Raw genomic sequence first — 24,295 nt, 5'->3', positions numbered from 1 at the left:
GCGTTGAGTTTCTGGTAGATTTTTTGTGTTTCTTGAGAATGTCCGCTTCTTCCAGGCGGCGCGGTTTCTTCCGAAAGAGGTGGGTCTACTGTTTCCGCTACTGTTTGTAACGGTTGTAACCATCTACCGCATTCTTTTCTGCAGCATTACCGCCCGCGCTGCATTCTTCTACTCCAAAATCACTCTGCTTTCCTCGTCGAACCATTGATTTATTGGACTGCTTTCCCAGTACCCGAGATTTTGCCGTGATGGTCGCCGAAATCGTACATTATTATTGTTGATGACGAAAACTTTTGGGTGCAGTTTGACAATCACTAGTGGTCGGAGTCGATGTGAGCACAACGATAGGTCCTGACGTCGATAGAAGTAGTACGTATGTCCGGAGAAGTACTGTACGTCAATCAGAAAGCCGATTTGCAATTCCGTGTCCTGCAATGATCTCCAGGTGTAACGATAAGCGATACTGTTGCGGAAAAAAGATGTACCTACGTATGGCCATGTTTTTGGAAGCGGTGAAATCGATGAGTCGTAGTCCGTTTTCGTTCGTCAGCTGATGGATGCTAAACTTTCCAATCGTCGGTCTAATTTCCTTATTATGTCCTTCCTGAGCGATTAGGTTTCCTATGACGATCTTGACGTCGTGGCTTGGGCAACGGTCATACTCGCGCTCGTGCTGTGCGTAGAATACGTCCTTGTCATCATCAGTGCTTTCAGAGTGTGGACTGTGCACGTAAGTCATGCTGAAGTTGAAGAATAGCCCCTTTATCCACCAACCGACCATCAACCGTTCGCGTACCTCTACATATCGCCCATCACGGTGGAAGCTGTTGCCAGCTTGCGTGGTTGCCGCAGCTCTGGTAGATGGTATGACTGACTCTAAACGTTTGCACAACGGATCCTGTCCAACAAACCTACGATACCGAACCCGATGTCCTTCAGTTGATTGAGAAGTATGCGGGTGCTCCCAATGAAGTTCGGCTGCTCCACGTACCGAGTTTCCAATCGCAAACCTTTTTTGTTCGCTGCGGTCCTTAGTCTCGGTTATTATTAATTGTCTTAGATGATTTGTTTTGTCCTAGTACTCCTGGGCAACTCAGTGAACTACACTATATTATTATTGGGTTTTGAGTTAGAACAAATTTTCGTTGCCTTTTTCGTAGCACTGGTGTGGCAATCCATGTTTGGGAGCATAGTTTTTTTTTGTTCGATCAGGTGTTACCAAGTAGTAGTAGGTGTCACCAATGGATCGAGCTCCCGTCGTCAATCAGTTGTGCATATAGGCAAAAACAAAATCAGATTCAGCAGTTGGTAAAATGTTACTTTTCATCACTCTTAAGGGTGTCAAAAATGGCACTACCCAGGAGTACTAGGACTAGACTAATTCTCTGTGAGATACTTGGGAGAATGTTACGGGTGATTTTATGAAAAACACTGTTTTGGAGCTTGTGCGGTCTCAATGTCCAATCGAGTGAGCTTTAATTTTCAGGAGAAAAAACTGAATGAGTGGTGTGGAGAGATAACGAATGTTTTGTACCACACCAATACTTATGATCATGTTAAAAACTATAATGAATAAAATTTAAATAATATGCATAAATAAACTTGTAATGAAACATAGAAATTCACATTTGTTTTTTTTAGGTACGCTGCACTAAGGCTTTGAACTTGATGCATACTATATACAACCCGTGACTATAACGTGAAATTGTGCTTCACTTCTATTAACAAGATGAAAAAAATGTCACCAAGTGCTGGAGAAACATTACGTGCTTGGCTTTTATCGGCGCTTGTAGTACATGGAGCAGTAGCCGGAAATCCCGATGCCAAGCGACTGTATGACGATTTGCTCAGCAATTATAACAAATTAGTGCGACCTGTCGTAAACACCTCCGATGTGTTAAGAGTATGCATCAAACTGAAATTGTCACAGCTAATTGATGTGGTGAGTATCTAAAAATTGTGAACTATTGGGCTGAAATTTTGAATGACAAATCACTTTTTTGTTTTGGAGTGAGTGTAACCAGTACCTTTAAATTCCGCCCTGTTACACTGAACGAAAACCCCCGCCGTTCAAAGAATGATTTGTCATTCAATACGATTCAAAATCACAGAATCTCAATTTTGAATGATCACACAGCAGAATGATTTTACAGCGTCCCACTGAATAAAAATCATCCTGTTATTGTATAGAAATTGATACAATCAATTAATGATTTTCTACTTAGGGGGTGTTGAGATTGATTATCATCCGAAAACCAACTGAAAGTTTTTTCCGCTTTGTCATGTATTGAAAATCATCCAATTTTAGTTCGACATCTGTCATTCGTTTGAATCAGTATGGCGAAGTTAGAATTTTTCCAGCTAGTTGTGTTTCGGAGGTTTAGATCGAAGGGAAAAATATTCTAATTATGTACAATACAAAAGGTAAGAATAGCCATTTTTTATTTGTTTGTTCATTACAGGAATATTAACCCGGGAGCGGTCGCGTCGTGTACTGAGTACACGCTCCATGAAAAATGCACGCATGTGGTACACTACGTGAGCGTGGCGTCACTGCAGGTAGTCAAAGACGCGACTGCTCGAGGGTTAAACATGATCAATTGATCAATTATTATTCATTTACAGGATATTTTGCTTCGATCTCGTCCCGTAACCACGCCAGATCCAAATAAGTATTAATATTATAGCATGTGGATAAATTTAAATATAATATGAATAAATTGAAGAATTGGTTCAATATTTGAGTATTTTATTGAGGTTTCATTTTCATTCAATTCAAATTTTTACTAAAAATAAACTCACACCAAATGATATCGGAAACGAAATGAATATCATTCATTAATTTTCTTCTCGAAAAATAATGAAAATCATCCTCTTTTGGAATAACCGTAATTCAAATTGTTTTGATTTTGAAGAAGACTGCATCGAATAAAAATCATCCGATCCTTGTATGAAAATAGGCATATGGGGCTCGGATGAGGCAAAAATCATTCAATTCATGGCGGGAATTTTCGTTCAGTGTATGCATTTTTTTTGACAGATACTAATAACTGACACTAATGAAGATTACAAGTTGTAATCGAAATACGCGTATATTTCGAAGGATAAGCATAATAGGGCGGAATTAAAAGGTACAAAACTGCTTACACTCATTCGAAGAGGGTATGTTGTTTAGAGTGCTGGAAAAGAAAGCACAAGAACGGAAATTTATATTATGTGTGATTTATTAGGAACTGAAAAGTTCATTAAAAAGGCAGACCATACGTTGTCTACGAAATATATGGAGATCCGATAAGATTATTAAACTAACAAAGCTCAGAATGTGTGCAATTAGTTACGTTGAATATTGCCTAACTTTTCATTCATGTCAACAACAATATAACTCCACTAAAACAAGAGTGTCAAAAAGTACTACTTTTCGGCACTCTTAACCCTTTCCTTTCCAACACTTGGAACGACTATTTCTATGCCAAGAAAGCGTTTGCGAAAGAAAATGCTTAAACAAAATTTATTGCAATTTTGCCAACTTTTCCGAAATCAACGAAAAAAATAAATTGTTGTAAATCAATAGTTTTACATTGTATATCAATAGTTGCACGGTTTTACTTTTAAAACAAGTAGTTGACAGTTGGGTTTACCAAATGAGATTTCAATAATATTATTAAAATGTTTGCATCATATCCATCTAATTCCACTTTCTCGGTGTAAACAATTGGCTTGAGTTACAATTCACGAATAAAACAAAAATCCTTTGTCTCGAGTTCGTCGAAAGTCGATGGTGCCCACGCTTTACTTCCCTTCCGAAGGAAGAACTCACAATTTGTAAGTTTGTCGGGAGTGGGATTCGATCCCAGGTCCTCGGCGTGATAGTCAAATGTTCTAACCATCACACCAGGTCCGCTCCACCTTAATTGAAGGGCTTTCTTTGCCTCCATTGCACGAATTTGTATATTGTGAGGCAAGGACAATGATACACAATGCCCAGGGAGTCGAAAAAATTTTCCCGACTGGAACGGGAATCGAACCCGCCGTCTCCGGATTGGCGATTGGTGAAAGGGTAGATGATGACATAGGCATTAAGTAGGCGAGGCACAAATCTCCCATCCCAACGTGCCGCCTGAGCCGAAGTTCTGATACCTGATACCCCCATCCAGGTGCATAAATGATGGTTCTAACGTAATGCTCTAGTCCTAGTGTATTAGAGCACCAGGAAACTTCATCAGCATCATTTTGATGGTCGACTTAATCTTTCAGGACGGGCGCCAGTTTGATTGTTTTACTTTTTACAACGGTGAGCATCCTGAAGGATTAAGGTCATTTCGAGCAATGATTAACTAGTGGACACCTGTGGACACATGTAATGTGAATCCTTCGCCCAGGGAACATCAAAATGTGAACTTCTCATATTTAAACTAGAATCAAAGTGGAGCATCTTCAAAATATAACCTTTTAGAATACTTGTACCCATTACAAATTCCAATTAATTAAAAAAAAATCCGATAGCATTTATATAAAATAAGTTAACGTTAATGCCCATTAAATGGTGATTTTTTTCTATTGCCTTCCCCTTCTCTTTTAATTTCTTTTCGTGTTATAGACATGAAGGTACTCTTTTCCCAAAGAATCGAGGAAAATTCCATTATGAAAAGTTTCTTGTCCAACCGGGAATCGAACCCGTACCTGTTGAATATCCGCGCGTTCGTCACTTCGGCCATATAGTTCCTGATTTCTGCTTAGTGTAACTCATTCTACTTTTCTTACTTTCAGAATCTGAAAAATAAAATAATGACTACAAATCTTTGGGTCGAACAAGTATCAGGTACCAGAAGGCCGGCTCCAGAGGCACGTTAACCTCCATTTGGGACATTTGTGCCATCGCCAAAATAATAGCCTATGTCATCATCTACCTGAGGGAAAAGGGAGGAAATAAGGATAAGGATGGGGATAAGGACAGGTTGGGAAATAGGAAAAGTACCCTGGAAGAGGATACTAACGCATAAGCGTACCACAATTGGTTCAAACAGCGGCCTGAAAAGGGCACTGTAATAACGCATAAAGCGAAAGAGAGCCTATAGCTCTTTACCACAGCGGGTTAAGAACAACAGAATATCGTGAGTACTCAGGTCTCTGAAGTCAGTTTCACTTAATAAGTGTTTACCGAATACTCGGAAACGCAGTTGCGCAAAAACTTGACAGTTACATATCAAATGATACGAAGTACCATAATCGGATTCACTGCTATGACATGCAAATATCCGTCATGTGATAGCTGAGTCGGCAGTGGGCAGTCAATGCTTTACCAGAATACTGCAATTCTGCTTTGACAGATTTGTAAGATACTTCGCCACCCTTGGAGATGGCTCAGTACAATACAATTTGGTTTAACGACATGACTCCAAACTATTCCAGTATTGTCTGTGTTGAATAGCAGCCCGGGTATGAATCTGAAGCTTTACCCAACACTTTGATACCGGAATAGCTGGCTCAGGGCCAATGAAGTCATGTGATGCTCCAGTGCGAGCTAACTTATCAGCCAATTCATTTCCAGCGATGGAAGAATGGCTAGGTATCTATACAAGGTGAACAGCGTTTGCTGAATTTAGCTCCTCGATTTGAGTTCGACAAGCGATAACTATCTTCGACCTGGAGTTGGCCGAAGCAAGTGCTTTAATAGCAGCCTGGCTATCCGAACCGAAGTGTATTACTTTGCCCATTACGTGCTGCTGAAGTGCTGATTGCAATCCGCACATAAGAGCAACGATTTCGGCCTAAAAAACGGTGCAGTATCTACCAAGTGAATAAGACTGATTTAGCTTTAGCTCACGAGAATAAAAACCAGCACCTGCTCGACCTTCGAAAAGGGAGCCATCAGTGTAACATACGATGCTGTCTGAAATACTTCTCTCCAGATAACCAGATGTCCACTCTTCCCGGGAAGGGAAATTCGTGGAAAATGTCCTATATGGAAACTTACAAGCAATTGTAAGATCACTTGGAGCAACAGAGACAAACCAGCCAAGGGCTGAAAGTCTCTTTAATAAAGATTTTAATAATAACTTGGAGCAAGGCCAACTTTGTCCCAATTAACCAAAAGTGGAAACAACGAGGCGGTAAGTGCAAGAAAGTGCTTCTTGTTTGAGATGAATGTGTAGTGGGGCAACGTCAAAAAGAACTTCGAGTGCTGCCGTAGGAGTTGAAGAGAACGCTCCAGACATCGCCATTAAACACATCCTTTGGAAATGGCCTAACTTTGATTGGACCGTTCTCACTTCGCCTTTTCGCCACCACACAAGACATCCATAGGCCAATATTGGACGAACAACAGTTGTTTAAATCCATCTGATATACTTGGGTTTTAGACCCAGTGTTTCACTTTTCAAACGGTGCGGTTAGCTTTTATTTTTTCTTTGAATTTATTTTCGTGTGATAGACATGAAGGTACTCTTTCCCCAAAGAGTCAAGCAAAACTCCATTACGAAAAATTTCTTATCCAACCGGGAATCGAACCCGTACTCTGTTGAATATCCGCACGTTCATCGCTCCGGCCACATAGTCCTTGATTTCTGAATAGTTTAATTCATTCTCCTTTTCTTACTTTCAGAACCTCAAAAATCAAATTATGACTACAAACCTTTGGGTAGAACAAGTAAGTAGTATCAGTTTTCGATAAAAATGGCACATTATAGTAATAAGGTCAATAAATGTTTAGTTGCCAATGAGTGAATATTTCTGATATAAAACATTCGATATTGTTTTGAAAGCAGTTCAAATTATAGATTTTTACCTTATTCGGAGATTTGGCGGCCATAGCTTTTAATATTTTTTTTATTTGCAAATTTTGTTTCAAGATAGATTTTCGCAAAAAAAAAATCAGCTTCGTCATTATATTAACCCTCCTTGTGCATTGAGGTCGTTTTTTATCCAAACCGTGCAATACGTCAGTAAACTGTTCTCAACAGGATGCATTAGAGATTAATATAAAATTTATCCATAAGGGAGCGTCCATAAATGACGTAGATTTTTTTGGCCGATTTTTCAACCACCCACCCTTCCCCCTTGTAGCATATTTCCCTATACCTAATGCATGGCTCGTCATACAAATTGCAGACTACCAACCCGTCATTTATGGATGTTCCCTAATGGTAAATAACAATATTTCATATCAATTTTCGACCAAGGGTGATGATTCTTCAGATCAATGCTGTTGAAAATAATTGTAGAATGAAATGTGACCATTGGTAACGGTATTCTTCGTACTCCAGCAACTTTGTCTTGAACAGTTGAATTTATTTCTCGTTGGTGACAAGATGATAACTTGAGTATGTAGTAGTTTTGTTAACTCGTTAGTTTTGTACTATATTTTATTAATAAATTGAACGTAATATTTTACCCAGTCAACCAGTGATCGTATAAGATGATGTATAAGATGTTAAAGTGGAGGCGATTTGCGTACATTTTACATGCGCCTAAATGGAGGCATATGTTCGCAAATGGCCTCCACTTTAGCATCTTATGCAACATCTTATACGATTACTGGTTGTCTGGGTAGTCATATTCAACATTTAACTTCTATTTTTCATTTTAAAGTTCTACTAGATACCCAAGTGTTTATTTCATTGACCACTAAAAACTTAAAAGATGTTACGTTCATTCATAAAATTATATTGTTTAACAAGGTGTTCTTTAGGTTGGCACAAATTTAAGAATTTATAAATTTTATTTATCATTCAATAGTCCTGGTATGACTACAAACTTCGCTGGGAACCAAAGGAATATGGAGGAGTTCAAATGCTGCATGTTCCATCAGACCACATATGGCGTCCAGACATTGTATTATATAACAAGTAAGTAAATTGTTGCCAACTGTGTCTTGTTGTTATATACATTTTTGTTCTGCTGGCTAAAACAATTCAAATAACAATTGAACCTATTATTAAAATGCCTTATAAGATGTAGGTTCGATTTGATTCGAAACAGACAAATAGTAATTCATATTCTGAGGATGACGATCGACATTTTTGTCTGATAGTTAAATACCTGTAATCTTCAGAGCATTATTTTATTTAAAAAACTTTTTGTTATCAAATAATGATTGAACTATACATGAACACAAAAAAGGGAAAGCTTACACTAAAAAAATCATTCATTTTAACAGTATCAATATGCATTTATTATTTACTCATGCTCATAGATTGCCAGTTTATTTAAAATTATTTAAATAATATTATTTTTAAATATGTTTCGTTATATTTTAAACAAAATATATGCCATCTTCTTAAGTGCTTCCATAAAAATAACAAAAATAAAACATAAACAAAACTTTAAAAACAATATTTTAATTCCATACTTAAATTTATATGCTAAATCTCCCCTTTCTGCATCTAAAATTTAATGTTGAATGTATCAGTGCTGACGGTAATTTCGAAGTAACATTAGCGACAAAAGCCACGATATATTCCGAAGGCTTAGTTGAATGGAAACCTCCTGCCATATACAAATCATCATGTGAAATAGACGTAGAGTATTTTCCATTTGATGAACAAACATGCGTGTTAAAATTTGGAAGTTGGACATATGATGGTTTTAAGGTAGGTTACTAGAAGTTATCCAACTTTCTAACACTTGGATTTCGTATTTATTTCCAAAGACATAGCTTCACTGAATATTTTCTAGACGATTTGGATTCTTTGTTGGTATTATTTCTTGTTTTAATTAAATCCAAGTATAAATTCGTTTGAGTTTTACCTCAGGACACATCTTGTGCCACAGCGTGGTATCCCCCTGTAAATAGTAGCCTGTTCGATTGACAAACTAGCAAAAACCTTAAAGCTTTAGCAAACGCACTCTCATTTAATGTTTACATACATGCATATATTGAACAAAAACTTCATTTGAAAACATATTTTTGCAGCTTACTGTATTGACTCCGTTAAGATTGTCAAAATTTGATTATTTTCCCGAACAAAATGCAATTTTTGAATGTGGTTTCCCACATGTCATAGTGGGAGGTAGCAAAACACACTTTTCTCCAGTTGTTTTTATTTTTGTTTTTTTTTCTTTTACTCAAAGTTGATTTTAATACCGAAATCATTTTAAATGGTTTTGCAAAAAAAAGATCTCATTTATTATGGCATTTTTCAATACTATAACTCATATTAAAAATCATTACTTCGATAAGTACTTTTATCATTATCAAACAAATTACATTTCTGAATATATATGTATATAGTTTGGGGAGATTTTTGCGAATTTTCCTAAAACGGAAACAAAGATAATTTACATCAACCATAAAATATGCACGTAATTTATTTTAAAAACAGTTCACATAAATGTAAATAGTTATTCACCTTGTTTTACCATTGCTCACTCATGCCTCATTTTGTAAATTGATTCATATCATTGCATCAAGCACATTTTTGGTTTGTATCGTATTTTGTATGAAAAATGTTGTACATACTGACAAAATTATACTAAGAGAGCAGAAAGGGTTTGTGTTCTCAAAGGGTCATAATATGTTGACATCGGCAGGTATAAACATATAAGTAAAGCCAAGCGATTGTTTACCATAAGTTGCAATATCACGTGATGATTTGAACGTTCTATATTTCGAATATTTAGTTGAAAAGGTGAAAAAGTAATCACCATAAATTAACAAAAACCAGGTTTCAGATCAGTGAATTTGCCAAAAAAAAAAAAAAACAATTAAGAGCCACAGCCGTCGTTTTAGTATCTTCAATACACACACCAAATAGCAGATTGGGCTCATTTTTAATTTGTTTTTTTTTTGTTCCGATAAAAATCTGATCCCACATTAAATTGATTTTATGTTTTTTTAACTGCAGAAAAAAGTTGTTTTTATTGAATGCATTAATACATGATAAACACTAATCCATTAATACATTTGTACATAATATTTTTATGAGAAAGTTTCTCTGGAAAGATATATTTCTCTTAAGCAGCAATACAATATCATTCACTAATATTCATTTGGTTAATGTATTGGAGGTTCTATTTTTTCCTAATTTCCTTATTTTATCTTTGTTTATCAAATAGTTTGATTAAGGCTTACGTATATTAAGATAACCGTGGTAAACCTTAACTTCGAAACAAGATTTTTTTCCGAATTTTTTGTATGTCAGATGACTTTTAATTATTGAAGTTTATGATTATATTTAAAAAGATCGACGTTTATCAAAAATCAACAAAAGTGTATTTATTTGAATTATTAAAAAAAAATGCTCAATTGACGTATCGCTTTATTTAAAGATTTTGGAGCCAGTTTTACTAAAGCTTCTTTGGTTTTTTTTCAATAAACATTCTATTGCGCGTCTATTGTATATTTCACAAGTGACTTCACAATTTCACTATTCCCGTTTACACCCGATTCTCCAACACAATCGTGCAAAAGAAAAAAAAAAGAGTGCAAGACGAAAATCGTGTGTATTCGCACAAAATACTTTTAATTTTTCATCTCGCTTCAAATGCTTTTTGGTTTATTACATGACTACTATCATATTGAATATTATATTGCAGGAGAGAAAATTGCGCTTCAAATCAATATTCAATTTGTATGCATCTTTTCTTTTGTGAATTTTCTACATTTTTTACGTTTTTTCTCTTCACAGTGCTGATGGTCATTATGAAGTAACTTTAATGACCAAAGCAACAGTATATAATACTGGTCTGGTTATTTGGCAGCCCCCTGCAGTGTACAAATCGTCGTGCTCAATAGATGTTGAATATTTTCCATATGATGTACAAACATGTGTCTTAAAATTAGGAAGCTGGACCTATGATGGTTTTAAGGTGCATTATTTACTACCCTACACCTAAAGCATTTTTGTTATGATTTCAAAGAACCTGCAACCTAGTGAGACGTAATAAAACTGTTTTAGAATGCAATGCATAATGAACATGTTAACAAACGATATTGATTTTATCTTATCGTTCTGGTTTGTGATATGTTAGAAAGTTATTAGTCAACTATTACATACTGACAGTACTACTCAGCAGTTATTAAGTCTTTAGTTTTTTAGTTCTAAAAGATATTTTTGAAATAGTAATGGCATTGCTGTTTGTGTGAATATGACTGACCATTTATCGGTTATTGCTACCTGACTTAAAGTGCATCTTTATTGTTATTGAAATTGAATATGCTATTGTACGTCGTTTTCAATTTAGGTGAATGATAAATAAACTTAATTTATTTTATTTTTATTACTAATGCTACTTTAATACATTGACTTATTGAAAGTATGACTGTATTATAATTTCAACTGATTTTTGACTCTGTGCGCTCATATTTAAAAGGCAATGTCAAGATATATTCCAAAAAATGGCGAAAAAGAAATTTTGTAGAATGAGAAATGATCGAATTTGACCGAAGTCCTATGCAGACTTGTCAAGATACTTTGTCTTTAACAATTTGCGTACCAGCATTGGAAAACATTTGATCAAATGAACGGCGATTGGTGATTTCTCTACGAAACATAATCATATGCTTGAGAATTTGGCCATTATTTTAAAAACATTTTGCGTCCATTAAAACGTTTAGTAATTCGACCATTTCTAATTCGGTCCAATTTCTTTCGTACTTTTGTAAAAACCTCATAAGTTTCGTTCATATTATAAATATAGTTTATGTTCAAGAATATCTGAAGACAAATTATAATGTATCGTGAAACATTTAAATCTTCAATTCCGGGTGCAGTTTGATAAAGTCCACTTTCATTTATGGACACATCGAAATACTTTATCTTTCGATTCGAAGTCAACCAATTTGAATAGAGTCAATTTTAATATGACGTTATCATCTTCTTCTTCTTGTTCTTTACGGCTCTACACTCTCACTGGGACTTGGCCTGCTTCGCTTCAACTAAGTGTTCTTTGAGCACTTCCATAGTTATTAATTGATGGGCTTTCTTTGCGTGCCGTCGCATGAATTTGTAAATTGTGAGGCAAGCACAGGGAGTTGAGAAGATTTTCCCGACCAGAACGGGAGTCCAACCCGCCGTCTCCGGATTGGCGATCGATAACCTCAACTACTAGGCTATCTGGGGATGTTATCATCAGTAACATTAAGAAATCAAGATTACAAATGAAAAGGCCTCATCAACATTGCGTAAACAGACAAGTTTCTGTTGACTTAGGGCCTTCGGAAATCCACCCACGTATCATATCACCATTAACTGAAAGCTTGATGTTTGCGCTTGTGTTAGTGATGATGAGATGTGTGGGTGGAGCACAGAAGGCCCTAAGTCGACAGAAACATGTTTGTTTACAACATGTTGATGCGGCCTTTTCAATTGTTGGTCTTGAAATATATTACACCTGATAGTCAGGTTAAGTTATTGGAATGTGATTATCAACGCTATCCTATTTTGTTAATTTTGGTTTATATTTTTGTTTAAAAGTTCTTGAGAACTGATAAGTGGAGATTAAACACGATAAATACATGCCAATGAGCAAAAATTAACAAAATGTCATTTCCGCAAAGTGTAATAAGTTTTAAGAAAATATATTCAAATCATCTTTTCACTGTTCCTTTATTTTATTTTTGTTTCACTGTTTTTTCGGATGGTTTCACATTGAACAATAATTGATTCGATCATCGCGCCGAAAAGTGTAAGAAAATGCTATAGATACAATCGAAGTAAATTTATAAAATAAATACTAATTTAGACTCAGGAATGGATTACTAAAATAACTTAAACAGCCACTATGAAACGATAGCGCCATCGGATTATTGTGTGTTTTAAATAAGTTCGAATGCTGTCACATTGTCAAAGCTCGGAATCACCTTTATTTTGATGCGGCCAGTAGTATCAGAAATGTTCGCATAAATATGCATTGAAAATTAACTGATATTTACGCTAGAAGAAACGTTTTACTGTTGATCTGAAACATTTCATTATCAGTCAAACAGATATTACCATAACGTTATAAAATTGATAATTTTTTTTTTTATTACATGCATTTTTAGTGTCTTGATTTATGTTATTACAACTTGGAAGCCAATTCAAAGTTTAAATCCAAATTTGGAAAGCACATTTTGACGAATGAAGCATTTTTCCACGACGTATTTTTTTTTATTCTAGTTTTGTTCACATAAAAAAAAACAGAATATTCAAAACTAGATGCGTTGGTTACCTACTCTTCCATATTTGTGCGAGTGGGATTTCAATGCCGCACCGAAAGAAATTCTGAAAACTACACGTGATGTAAATATTAGATTAAACGTTCTCCCATTTTATTTCATTCGATTTTTCATAAAGGAATTTCTTGCACGCAAAGTTGTAAGCAAGCTCCATACTGACGACAACCTGTAATTTTACAATCCGATTGAAAATTGTGTTGATAGAGGTCATATTTTGATACAGCAAACTCGATGTAACAATTTTCAACTGTGTGTTGTATTGTGGTGGCTATATTTGGATTGTACAGCGTTTCTGCTCAACGTAGACTTTAACAATCTTGTTATAAAAATGATACATAATTGCCAGGAATTCATTCAATGCTAAACGTTAAGAACCTAAAGCTTTACCCATCATATTTTTGCTATTGTTTAAAAAACCAATGACCAATGAACACGAATTTGTTTTAGAAATAAACAGAACAGGCACATTAGTTATGCCTATATATGTATTTATTTTATCTAATTTAAATCTAGCTGAAAATTTAGTAATGATTCATTTTACTTGTTAGCCTAAAATATATGTGAAATAATTTCTGACAATGAAGTGTTAGTGAGTTACAGACTTTGATTTAGTGCTTTTTATTTTCATTAATTTTAGATTATGTATTACATCTCAGATTATGTACTACGATAACTGGCTTCAAATATATTCATTACATCTTTTTCATTTTTCACATACAACCACAGATTGACAGTGATTGGAGTATTTATTTGTTCTTTGTTTTAATTAATAGAATTATGCGGGAAGGTACCAGTTTCATATTTTATATTTAAAATTTGTATTTCAGAGTTTATCCGTTTCCATTTTATGTGGAATGCCTCTTTCATATTTTGGTGTAGAATTTACATTGGATTGATTTTCACTTTCTGTAATAGTTGTGAAATAGGTGTTTGAATGTTTTCCATTCAGCATGAATATTAGAAAACATCAAAGAAATGGCTAGTTCGATGAAAAATATATTTACCCGTATTTTTATGCTTGTTTATCATTTTGTTGTAACCAAAATAAACAATAGTTATTATGCAAAATAAATGAATTGTTTATCTGAAAACTAAAGATACCAGTAAGCAAGGTCAAATAGTGTATCAATTATAAATCAATGCTCAAACATAAGTTTTGATTTTCTGTAGTATTTAGCTCCTCAGTTCATTTCTTGTTTGACCCCGTGCATTTGTAACCTGAGATGAGTTCGGTAAACGTCGGAACTGCTATGGTTCAGAAAGCATTTATACTGGATTTCGGTAAAATACAACGTTTTTTTGCTGAACATCGGTAAAATATTTCCAGAACCAAACAATACGATTGCTGAGATGTCGTCGGAAAAACAAGTTTTTCAAGAAAAATTCAATATGTGGTAGGGTGTAAGATGCTATTTTTTCAATGATAAATACCGAGTAACATAATACCAATTCAAAAGATGTTAGGGTATATGACAGTTCTCGAAACCTGCCGATATTTATAACATATTCAGCGGAAACATTCGCAATTTTTATGAATGTTCATATTTTTTGTTTTAAAAAAGTTGATTCGTAAAAAAAAAGTTGTACAAAAAAGACCATCTGCCATGGGGTAAGATGCCACTTAACATGGGCAGTAGCGTGGTTCAAAAAATCGTTTTTGCTCCACACCAATTATTTGATTTGTAACCAGATTCTATGCCTTCTTCCAAAATTTTAGCTCATTTGGTTGAAAACTGAGAGTGCACAAGCCCTTCAAAGTTTGTATGAGAATTACTATGGGAAAACGATGTTTTTCATTCAATCGACCATCGCATTTCCCCAAGGTCCCTAGAGGGTTAGTTGACCCTTGATACTCCTAGGCTACTCTATCAGCTACAACTTTGCCGAAGACCGCATACAAATCGGATGCCTCATTAATTAGTTATCGATTTGTATCCAACCGGACAAACTTTAGCAATGATCCTCCAGCTTCCCAGCAGGCAACATTGCTGCATATGGCGCCAAAGATAGCACACGAAATCATGGCTACTATGTTTCACTGCAAAATGCAGTGATGCCCGACGATTAGTTTAACCATCATGAGTAAAGATTTCAATTCTGGATAAAAATCGGTAACTAATTAATGAGGCATGCAATTTGTATGCGGTCTTCGGCAAAGTTGTAACTGATAGAGTAGCCTAGAAGCAAATATACTATATTAACAATATAGGTCACTCTTACGATTTTTTGGCGACACCTTTTTAGTGAATGTGGCGCCACCAAGCGTCAGAAGAGGTACTACTACACACTAAATGCATGCGCTATCCGAATGACGTTTATTCTGTCGAACTGTCACTGCATGATGGGGATGCCCATTTCTTCTGAAATAATCGATCAACATTAATCGATTTTTTTTTTCAACTATACTCAAATTAGAACAAATTTAATTCTCTCTTCTTAAACATTTTTTGGCGTATATTATCGTTGCAGCACCAAATCGAAGTCGCGACTCGTGACATGCGAAATAACTTTAACCCTTTTTAAGGCAGTGGCAACTATATTGCCACCTTATACACATATTTTTTTCTGTTCGTTCAGAAAATTTATACAACTTCTGTTTTAACTGATGGACACATTAGGCCTTTGTGAACACTCATGATTTTTTTGAGCCATAACAAATATGAATGGGCTTTTTTAGAACAAAATGTCTGTCCAAAAACTTCCATTTTTGGGTGCATAAAGGTTTTTAAGTTCGAACTTCTGTTGTGGTCAGCAAATTGAAAATCAAATGATGGGGAATAAAAGGCCCATGTTCCTTATACTTGTGGACAACATTTCAACTTGATTGCTTCATTACTTTTAGGAGCTCAGTCGTTTGAAAAAAATGTACTATTATAAATGGACATGTACTAAAATTGCCATATCGTCCAAAATGATTCACCAATCGACTTCAAATCCACACATGTAACTCATGAATATTGGGGCAATAACTTATCAAAAAATCAGCATGATTGATAAACGCATCACAAAATAACATTTTAAACTTTGTTGACAAAAAGTTGAAATTTAGACCAATTTTTTTCATACAAAATCTACCATCGATTTTTTTGAAAATAAAATCGTATTTGTTCATTACACCACATGTGCTTTATATTCCAATGTAGAACGGGTTGATTCCGTGCCTGGTTTTCTCGGCCTTATAAAGAGTTAAAGACCCTAAACGAGCTTTCCGTTAGCGAGTTATGAACGGTATTTTCTCCGGAAATTACACAAGAATTTTCTTGTGGGATCCCTTTAAGAATTGCACCCTGGATTGTTTTTCTCCAAGATTCCTACAGGAGCTCTTGGGGGATTCCTCCTAGAAATAATTCTGGAATTATTTTAGGAACTCCTTTCGGGATTGCTTAGGGAGAGCGTTCCAGCGTTCCTCCTCCATCCTCCAACATTTTTTTTATCAAATTTCTCCAGCAGTTTTGAAAAAAAAATCCTCCAGATATTCGTTCTGGTTTTTTTTCCAAAAGTTCCTTCTGGGATTACATATCTCCATGAATAAAACGCAATCAGTGAAGTACTAGATTTGTAGTAATAAGCTGAATTTTTGTATAATGAGAAAGTAATTTCTCCGTTACTGCAATAAAATGATAACTGCAATAATGGTAATAAAAAAGCAAGGGTTTTATGACTGCTAGACTGATTTGATGTTGTTTGAGCAAAACTTTGGGTAACTGTGTTGTTGTATTCTCATTTATTGCAACTTCAACAACATAGTTCCCCAAAGTTTTGCTGAGGCAGCATCACCGTTTCAATGCAGTAACGGAGAGTTTAAAACCAACTCATTACTACAAATCTAGTATTCACTAATTCCTTCTGGGAATCCCCGATAAAGTACTTCTGAAGACATTCCAAATTTATAGAAATCTCGGAAGGAATCACAAAAATAATTCTTGGAGGATTTCTGATACTTCAAAGAGAAAACTTCTGAAGGAATCCTGGAAAGATCCCTCGAAAAATATCAATTAAATTGTTCATATAAAATCGCGTTGGAGATTTACAGAGTCACTTCATCCCAGAAGACCTTGTGGGAATCCTTAAAGGACGGAGTGAATTCCAGAAGGAACTTTTGGAGGAATACTGGTATAAATCCCGGTTGAAATTCCCAGAAGGAGGAATTTTTGAAGGAACTCTTGGATAAATCACTGAAACAACTTTGGAGGAATTCAAGAAAGAACTCCGGGAGGTATTCGTAAAAAAAAACTCCTGAGGGAATCGTTGAAGGAGCTTCTGCAGGAATCCAAGAAAGACTCCAAGAAACTCCTATAAGGAACTTCTTAACGAATCCAAGAAGAGAATTCTTGAGGATTCCTAGAATTAATTCTTGAAGGGACATCAGAAGAAATTGCTGCAGTAGGAACTCCTGGGGGTCCCTCGAGGAACTTATGGAGAAGTTTTAGAAAAAAAAACTTTAAATCAATCTCTGAAGGCACTCTTGGATGAATTTCAAAAAGAACTCCTGAATGAATCTCTGAAAAAAAAAAACTCTAGGAGGAAACCAAGGGGAATGACATATCCTTTTTCTAATTGGACGCATTTCGACAATGATTTTTCATAAGGGCCTAACTGACTTGATCGATTTCTCTTCGTCGACTCTCTCTTTCGCTAATAACTTGATCAAAACAAACAAAATCATTATTCTTCTTGTTTCTATTGCAACATGTAGTCGTCTTCTTCGCATTTCAACCAAAAAATCTTTGGAAAACTCAATACACATTCTGTGATAACACAAAGAGAGGATCGATGAAGAGAACTCGAAAATATCAGTTAGGCCCAAATGAAAAATCAGTGTCGATTTTTCCGTTCCTAACCGTCGCTAACCGCTGCTAACTGAGCCGCAGGCGCAAGGAAACCGATTAGTCCGGAATAAAACTATCAGTATTCGAATAAACTCACAGTTCACTTCGGAAGAACAACGAAATTAATCGAAATTAAATATTTTCATTCTCAGGTCCGGTCCCGGAGCTTATTTTTTGTAAGCACGGAATGGATGCAATGTCTTGCACTCTGCTACAAGAAATTTGACGTGCACTTCTCGCGCTTAGTATCATACGGGCGTATCTACAATGATCGATTTATTTTAATCGACTTTCTCTTTGGTTAATAAATTGACTAGCAAATCATTTTCGGCTGTTTTTGTTGTTTTAGATGCTAGATCATTGTAGATACACCTGTATGATACTAAACGCGAGACTTGGTTGGTGATCTTCCGGATTTTTTGTAAGCTATCCAATCCGATGTATGTATGTCAGCGTGGACATTAAGAAAGATGACGTTAAAAGCCATTGTCAAAGGAAAATAGCAACCACCAGGGTAAAATATAAGTTAATTTTGTTGGAGTAAAGTAGTAACAGCTCCCTTGTACTAGAATTATAATAACGATGAATGATGATGACTGATGAGATCTGTCTGAGTGTGTATGTGTACGAGTATCGACGAAGCATATTGCTGAATAATTGTGTTGATTGTTTTGTTTTTATCATTAGTCCGTACTAGCCCGTTGGGAAATAAACAAATGTAAAAACGTACTCTGAGAGTTAATCAATTTCTTCTTGGTTACGCGAATCCCGGGACGGTAGTGATGTGATAGATCGGTTGGAATTACAGTGACGATTCGTTCGTTGAGAGCTTGTTAGATGGGCTGTCTCGATGGCTGAATGGTCACTGGTTGGGGCAAAACCCAACTAAAAAGCACTGTCAATGTCAAAATAGATGTCAAAACGAGTTTGACGTCTGACCATCGTCGTATCACAGCTCCTGTATACAGATCGTTTGCGCAATTATGTGAGTGTTCCGTGACGTATTTCTCGCCACTTGCGTGTGTCTAGAGCATTTTGATCAGTTGTCAGTTGCCCCAATGAACGAACACGATTCGCTAATCGGGGCGCAGTCGTGACCCAACCAGCGAATCCGGACTGTATAACCGTGTCCACTGGGAGGCCAAGTTCAACCAATTTTGAGGGTGAAAATTTTAAATTTCGAAGTTAAACGATTTCGGTGACTTTACAATGAGGGAGCATTCAAATTCTTCTACAGATATTGAGTATTTTACAGCTAAGTAGACTATTTATATTCGTAGATGTCATCTAATGAAATATTATTTTGTTTGTGTACCTATATTGTAAATCGATTAGTTGGGAACAAAAAACTTCGACACCCCTAACATCTTTTTTCGAGAAATGTCACCTTGCACGGTAAACTAAAATTGATCAAAATTCAATTATTGACTTTTTCTGACAACAGGTGGTGCTGTAATCATTCGTAAACGGCGTCTCCATGTCGTTGTATGTGAAAACACGAAGTGACCTATATTGTTAATATAGTATATTTGCTAGAAGTACCAAAGGTCAACTAACGCTCTAGGGAACTTGGGAAAATACTACGGTCGATTGAATGAAAAACATCGTTTTCCCATAGTAATTCCCATACAAACTTTGAAGGGCTTGTGCAGTCACAATTTTCAACCAAATGAACTCAAATTTTGGGAGAAGGCATAGAATCTAGTTACAATTCGAATAAGCGGTGTGGAGCAAAAACGATTTTTTGAACCACGCTAATGGGCAGCATTAGGCATAAACAACCATGCGTCTCCATGTGTTTCTCAATATTTCTGGAAACACATTTCCGATAACGAAAACATCAGAAAACTTTAATTGCAAGTTGCAGTTAATTACATAGAAAGCTTACAGAAAAATAACTGAGCATAAAAGTAGGTTTATAGTTCTTTCGCTCTAGAAGTTGTTTATTGAAGTTCTTTCGAGTATTAAGCCTCCGCATGAAAAAACAATCCGAATCCTTATAAAACAAAACATATCATAAAAAAAAACATTAGGAGGATTCACTAAACAGCGTTAAACCACTGAACAAATTATAATCTGCTTATACATTGCGATCACCAAGGTAATCTTTGATTATTTCATTCGCAATTTCATGAAACATTAATACAAAATATAGGTCACATAATTATTTACGCTGTTAAGTGAATCCCCTTATTGTATTTTTTTTTATTTTATTTACTTGAATTTAGACTAATGCTGATTTCTCACTATCAGAAAACATTGACTCAACAGTATAAATTATGTACATGCTCGCTGTAGTGCGTCCTTGATGAATATTGTATATTTTTGTACTTATCTATTAAACACAATTAAAATAATAGCAATGTTTCTAATTTTAAGCCTATCATGCCACAATATTGTTGAGTATTGCATTAAATAGATAACTAAAAGTTACACTATGTTTTTGATTTTTTACATCCTGTTACGATAATGCATGCTATTGTTGAGGGTCACTCATACCAGAAAGTCGTGTCTATTATGATCACTAGCTTTTACAATTAAAATTTAAAAATTGCATGAGAACAATATATCATCATTTATTATGCATCACAAAGTGGATGTGAGACGGCAGTCTGCAACTGACAAAACGTTTTACTTCTTGATTTACACACTACCTCCCACTTTGATACAACATCTGCTTTTGGCACACTATTTGTTTGTTTCTTTTTTTAATCTTATACGAAAAATCAGATTATTCCATTGATATCTCTATTTTTGCAAATAATTTCAAACGTAGATATTACTTAGTTTCATTAAACTGACAAAGCTAAATTTTTATGTACAATATATTTATGAGTCACTTTTAAATGTATGCATTATGTTACTGATTGATTATGGTGATTGGAAATGTTCTTATTTGTTCAAATTCGTTCAATTTTTGAGCTCAATTATTAACAAATTTGTAAAATCAGTTAAAATAATAATCCATTTTAATGCATGAATGCGAACTATAATTTGTTGGAAACACACTTAAATATTATTTCTCTCAGGTTGACTTACGTCACATGGACGAACAGTCGGGAAGTAACATAGTGGATGTCGGAGTAGACCTGTCCGAGTTCTACATGTCGGTCGAATGGGATATCTTGGAAGTACCAGCAGTTCGGTAAATATTTAAGTGTTCATATGTTAATAAAAACTACAACCTGACTAATGTATTCCAAAATCTTTTTAGCAATGAAAAATTTTACACATGCTGTGATGAGCCTTACCTTGATATAACATTCAACATAACAATGAGGCGTAAGACGTTGTTCTATACCGTGAACATCATAATTCCATGTATGGGTATATCGTTTTTAACTGTCTTAACATTCTACCTTCCATCTGATAGTGGGGAAAAGGTAAGAACTTTCTTATATGCTTCATCATGTTTTTTCAACAAAAAGTAATCAAAACCAGTGATTCTTATTCTAGAGGATTTTTTATATTTTCTTACCTCATGGCAAGCTCGTATATAGTGCAAAAACCTACGCTTAACACCTAATAATAAACAATTTAGTAACTTGTCCCCATCATTTATCTCCGTTTATAGGTTACACTTTCGATATCAATTTTAATTAGTCTCCATGTGTTCTTCCTCCTGGTTGTTGAGATCATCCCACCAACGTCACTGGTAGTGCCTTTGCTGGGGAAATATTTAATATTTGCCATGATTTTAGTATCTATAAGGTAAGTGGATATGAATCACATTTTTTCATTTTTATTGGTTTTCAAAGATTCTTCTATATATTCCGTATGATCCTCATTTATGAGAAAGAGAAAAGTTGAACTTCCTTACCAGTATCTTAAAAAAAAAAATTAAGAACTCGAGCTGAAAAAAAAAACAGTTCAAAATTAAGTATTAAATCTAAACACGTTAGTTAAAAATCTTTTATCATTTCAACTTTTCGTAGATTCGAATCTACCTTCTGTTCGCAAGCATGAGCAGTTTTACAATTGAAAATGTCAATTAGCTAACGAATATTTTTCATGTATTTCAGTATATGCGTTACGGTCGTAGTATTGAACGTTCACTTCAGATCACCGCAAACGCATCGCATGGCCCCATGGGTTAAAACGTTCTTCATTGGTAAATATGGATTGGACATGTTTAGAAAGCAATACTATGCAATACTTACTATTTGTAGATTTCCTTCCTCGATTTTTATTCATGAAGAGACCGGCATACATTGAGAATCACAGGTAAAAAAGTTATTCCATTATTTGTTGCTTCTGTTTTACTATTACATATAGCTATTGTTAAGGCTTAATGATTTTAGATTTAATATTTTGATACTTGTTTATAGTAATACATAATATAATATCTTGTATGTTATTTGCATTTTCTATTTTCAACTCAATTTTGTAGAAAATTGTTGCCAAAACATCCAAAAGTTTGCTTTTATCCTTATTATTCGACCACCGCATTAAATCGCCTTAAAGATCGTTTACATATTTGGACATCATCTAAAGATGATCAATCTCCACTAAGGTATTTATAAGATTGAATAATATTTGATTCGTTTTTCTCTTTTTTGATTGATCTGTTTGCGGTAAAATAATACATTCACTCAATATCTACATGAACATTCATCGATCAAAAATGTTGCAAATGGTAGAAGTAATTTTCAATTGCACAGTCTATCAGGGACCGGCCCATTTGGAGGAAGCTGCCAGATTCACGGTCCTTTGGCAGTTCCACATTCAGAGTCGGAAGAGTTGTCATTATCGACTGCAGCGGATACAGCAGTTCCATCCGGCATCAAGAGTCCGGTTTTCAAGCAGCCATCATTTTCGCACTCTAGCTGCCCCATCGAGGTTCATCGAAGTTGCTTCTGTGTGCGGTTTATTGCCGAGCACACTAAAATGTTAGAGGATTCTACGAAGGTAAGTTGACCGGCATACAATTTAACATTCCGCATTACCAAGTTCTCATGCACTAAGCTATATGGCTAAGTAACATAGTGACCAATAACAATAATGTAATTTAGTCAATGAGATTTTCGAGCGTACAGAGTATCGAGCTCGGTTTATCATAATGCCTTTGGCAACCATGACTTTTGTATGAACAGCTTAAGAAATATTTATGACTTTGTTATGACATAGTATGACTTAATGATTTCGATTGTAGCAGGCTGTGCGCGCGAGTGACTGCGTTTTCAAAACCGTCACGCGTTTCTGTTTCCTGTCCCGCGTTGTTTCGAATATGGCCGGCCAAATAACGAATTGGCCGGCGGTGCTATGCCATCCGGCAAAACGTTGAGTAAGAGGGGTTTTGAGGTTTTCTATCGGTACCTGAATTTTCGCGTTAATTCCAATGACGAACCCGCTGATGAATGTAGGTATTAGCCTAGGGCACGGTTATATGGGAAATTATTAAAAATGATAAAACTCCCTGGCCAAGTTCGCAGGGGTTGACGGTATTAAAGTGAAGGAGTTTCATTTTGATTATTGTAATGTAGTGTTCTTTAGTGAAACATATCACCTTTTTAACACTTTAATGCGCCTCCAACGGTTCATCACGAACCGGCTGCTGCAGATGGAGTATGGCTGATCATATGCATCAGACATGCTCGATAAACATGGAGGATCCGCCAGGGCTCATTAGAGTCTATTCCCAAGCAATAGTTCCAAGTCGGTTGGATTGAGGAAGGTTTTGATGATCGTTACAAATCCTAATAAAAGTATTGTAGGATTTGTGACAGGTTTTGGAACCTTTTACAGCCAGCTGACTTTAAAATGTTGTTTGGGCTCTATTCCCCACGTTTCTCGGTTGATTTTGATTAGAATTTATTAATGTCATAGTCGCGTTTTCGAATTTTTAGAATGTTAGTTGGTCATATTTTTTTTAATAAAGCAATTAAAATCGACCGAAGAATTAATAGTGGGTAGGAGATTTGCAGCACTTAATTGTGCTGATAGATTCGAAGCTAACGTGCGAACACTTAAACGCATTGTAGACGTCAATGCGTTCGACGTGACATTTTGGACAAAAACTGACTGCTTTTTATTAACTGAACAACGTTACTTGTGTATGACTAGGTTGGCATTTCTAGGCTACGCCTGAGAAAATGACATGGTTTATCAAGGTAGGACCGATAGGACAATTGAACGAATTTGAACATTTTTCATAGTATTTGTAGGGAGACGAATACATAATAGTTGACAAGCAATCTTTATTATTTTAAAATTTTATTGCAATCAACTGACTAACTTGACGTATTTTTGTTTATCTCTTAGATGGTATTTTGAACCAACAGAAAAATATCAGAAGTTCAGTTGCATGTTT

The 24,295-nt window shown here is 35.3% G+C and overlaps 1 protein-coding gene across 7 annotated transcripts in view; it reads left to right on the top strand.

The window, feature by feature from the left end:
• Positions 1 to 24,295, top strand: part of LOC109402173 (acetylcholine receptor subunit alpha-like) — a 42,027-nt gene that overhangs the window by 7,697 nt on the left and 10,035 nt on the right. Inside the window, exons 2-12 of one of the 7 annotated variants that reach the window (XM_062843034.1) lie at positions 1,642 to 1,942; positions 6,602 to 6,646; positions 7,735 to 7,844; positions 10,626 to 10,806; positions 21,015 to 21,130; positions 21,200 to 21,368; positions 21,560 to 21,696; positions 22,008 to 22,096; positions 22,155 to 22,209; positions 22,376 to 22,498; positions 22,647 to 22,893. In XM_062843034.1, coding sequence (XP_062699018.1) covers positions 1,730 to 1,942; positions 6,602 to 6,646; positions 7,735 to 7,844; positions 10,626 to 10,806; positions 21,015 to 21,130; positions 21,200 to 21,368; positions 21,560 to 21,696; positions 22,008 to 22,096; positions 22,155 to 22,209; positions 22,376 to 22,498; positions 22,647 to 22,893 — 1,485 coding nt within the window. In that variant the 5' untranslated portion in view covers positions 1,642 to 1,729. Of the gene's footprint in view, positions 1 to 1,641; positions 1,943 to 6,601; positions 6,647 to 7,734; positions 7,845 to 8,407; positions 8,589 to 10,625; positions 10,807 to 13,882; positions 13,944 to 21,014; positions 21,131 to 21,199; positions 21,369 to 21,559; positions 21,701 to 22,007; positions 22,097 to 22,154; positions 22,210 to 22,375; positions 22,499 to 22,625; positions 22,894 to 24,295 lie in introns of those variants that run through there. The other 6 variants (XM_062843030.1, XM_062843044.1, XM_062843036.1 and 3 more) reach the window with 6 other exon arrangements.

The sequence above is a fragment of the Aedes albopictus genome, chromosome 1 (assembly GCF_035046485.1).
Source record: "Aedes albopictus strain Foshan chromosome 1, AalbF5, whole genome shotgun sequence".
NCBI classification, from domain to species: domain Eukaryota; kingdom Metazoa; phylum Arthropoda; class Insecta; order Diptera; family Culicidae; genus Aedes; species Aedes albopictus.
Note: the sequence above shows the minus strand (reverse complement) of the source record. Positions and strands in the feature narration are given on the sequence as shown.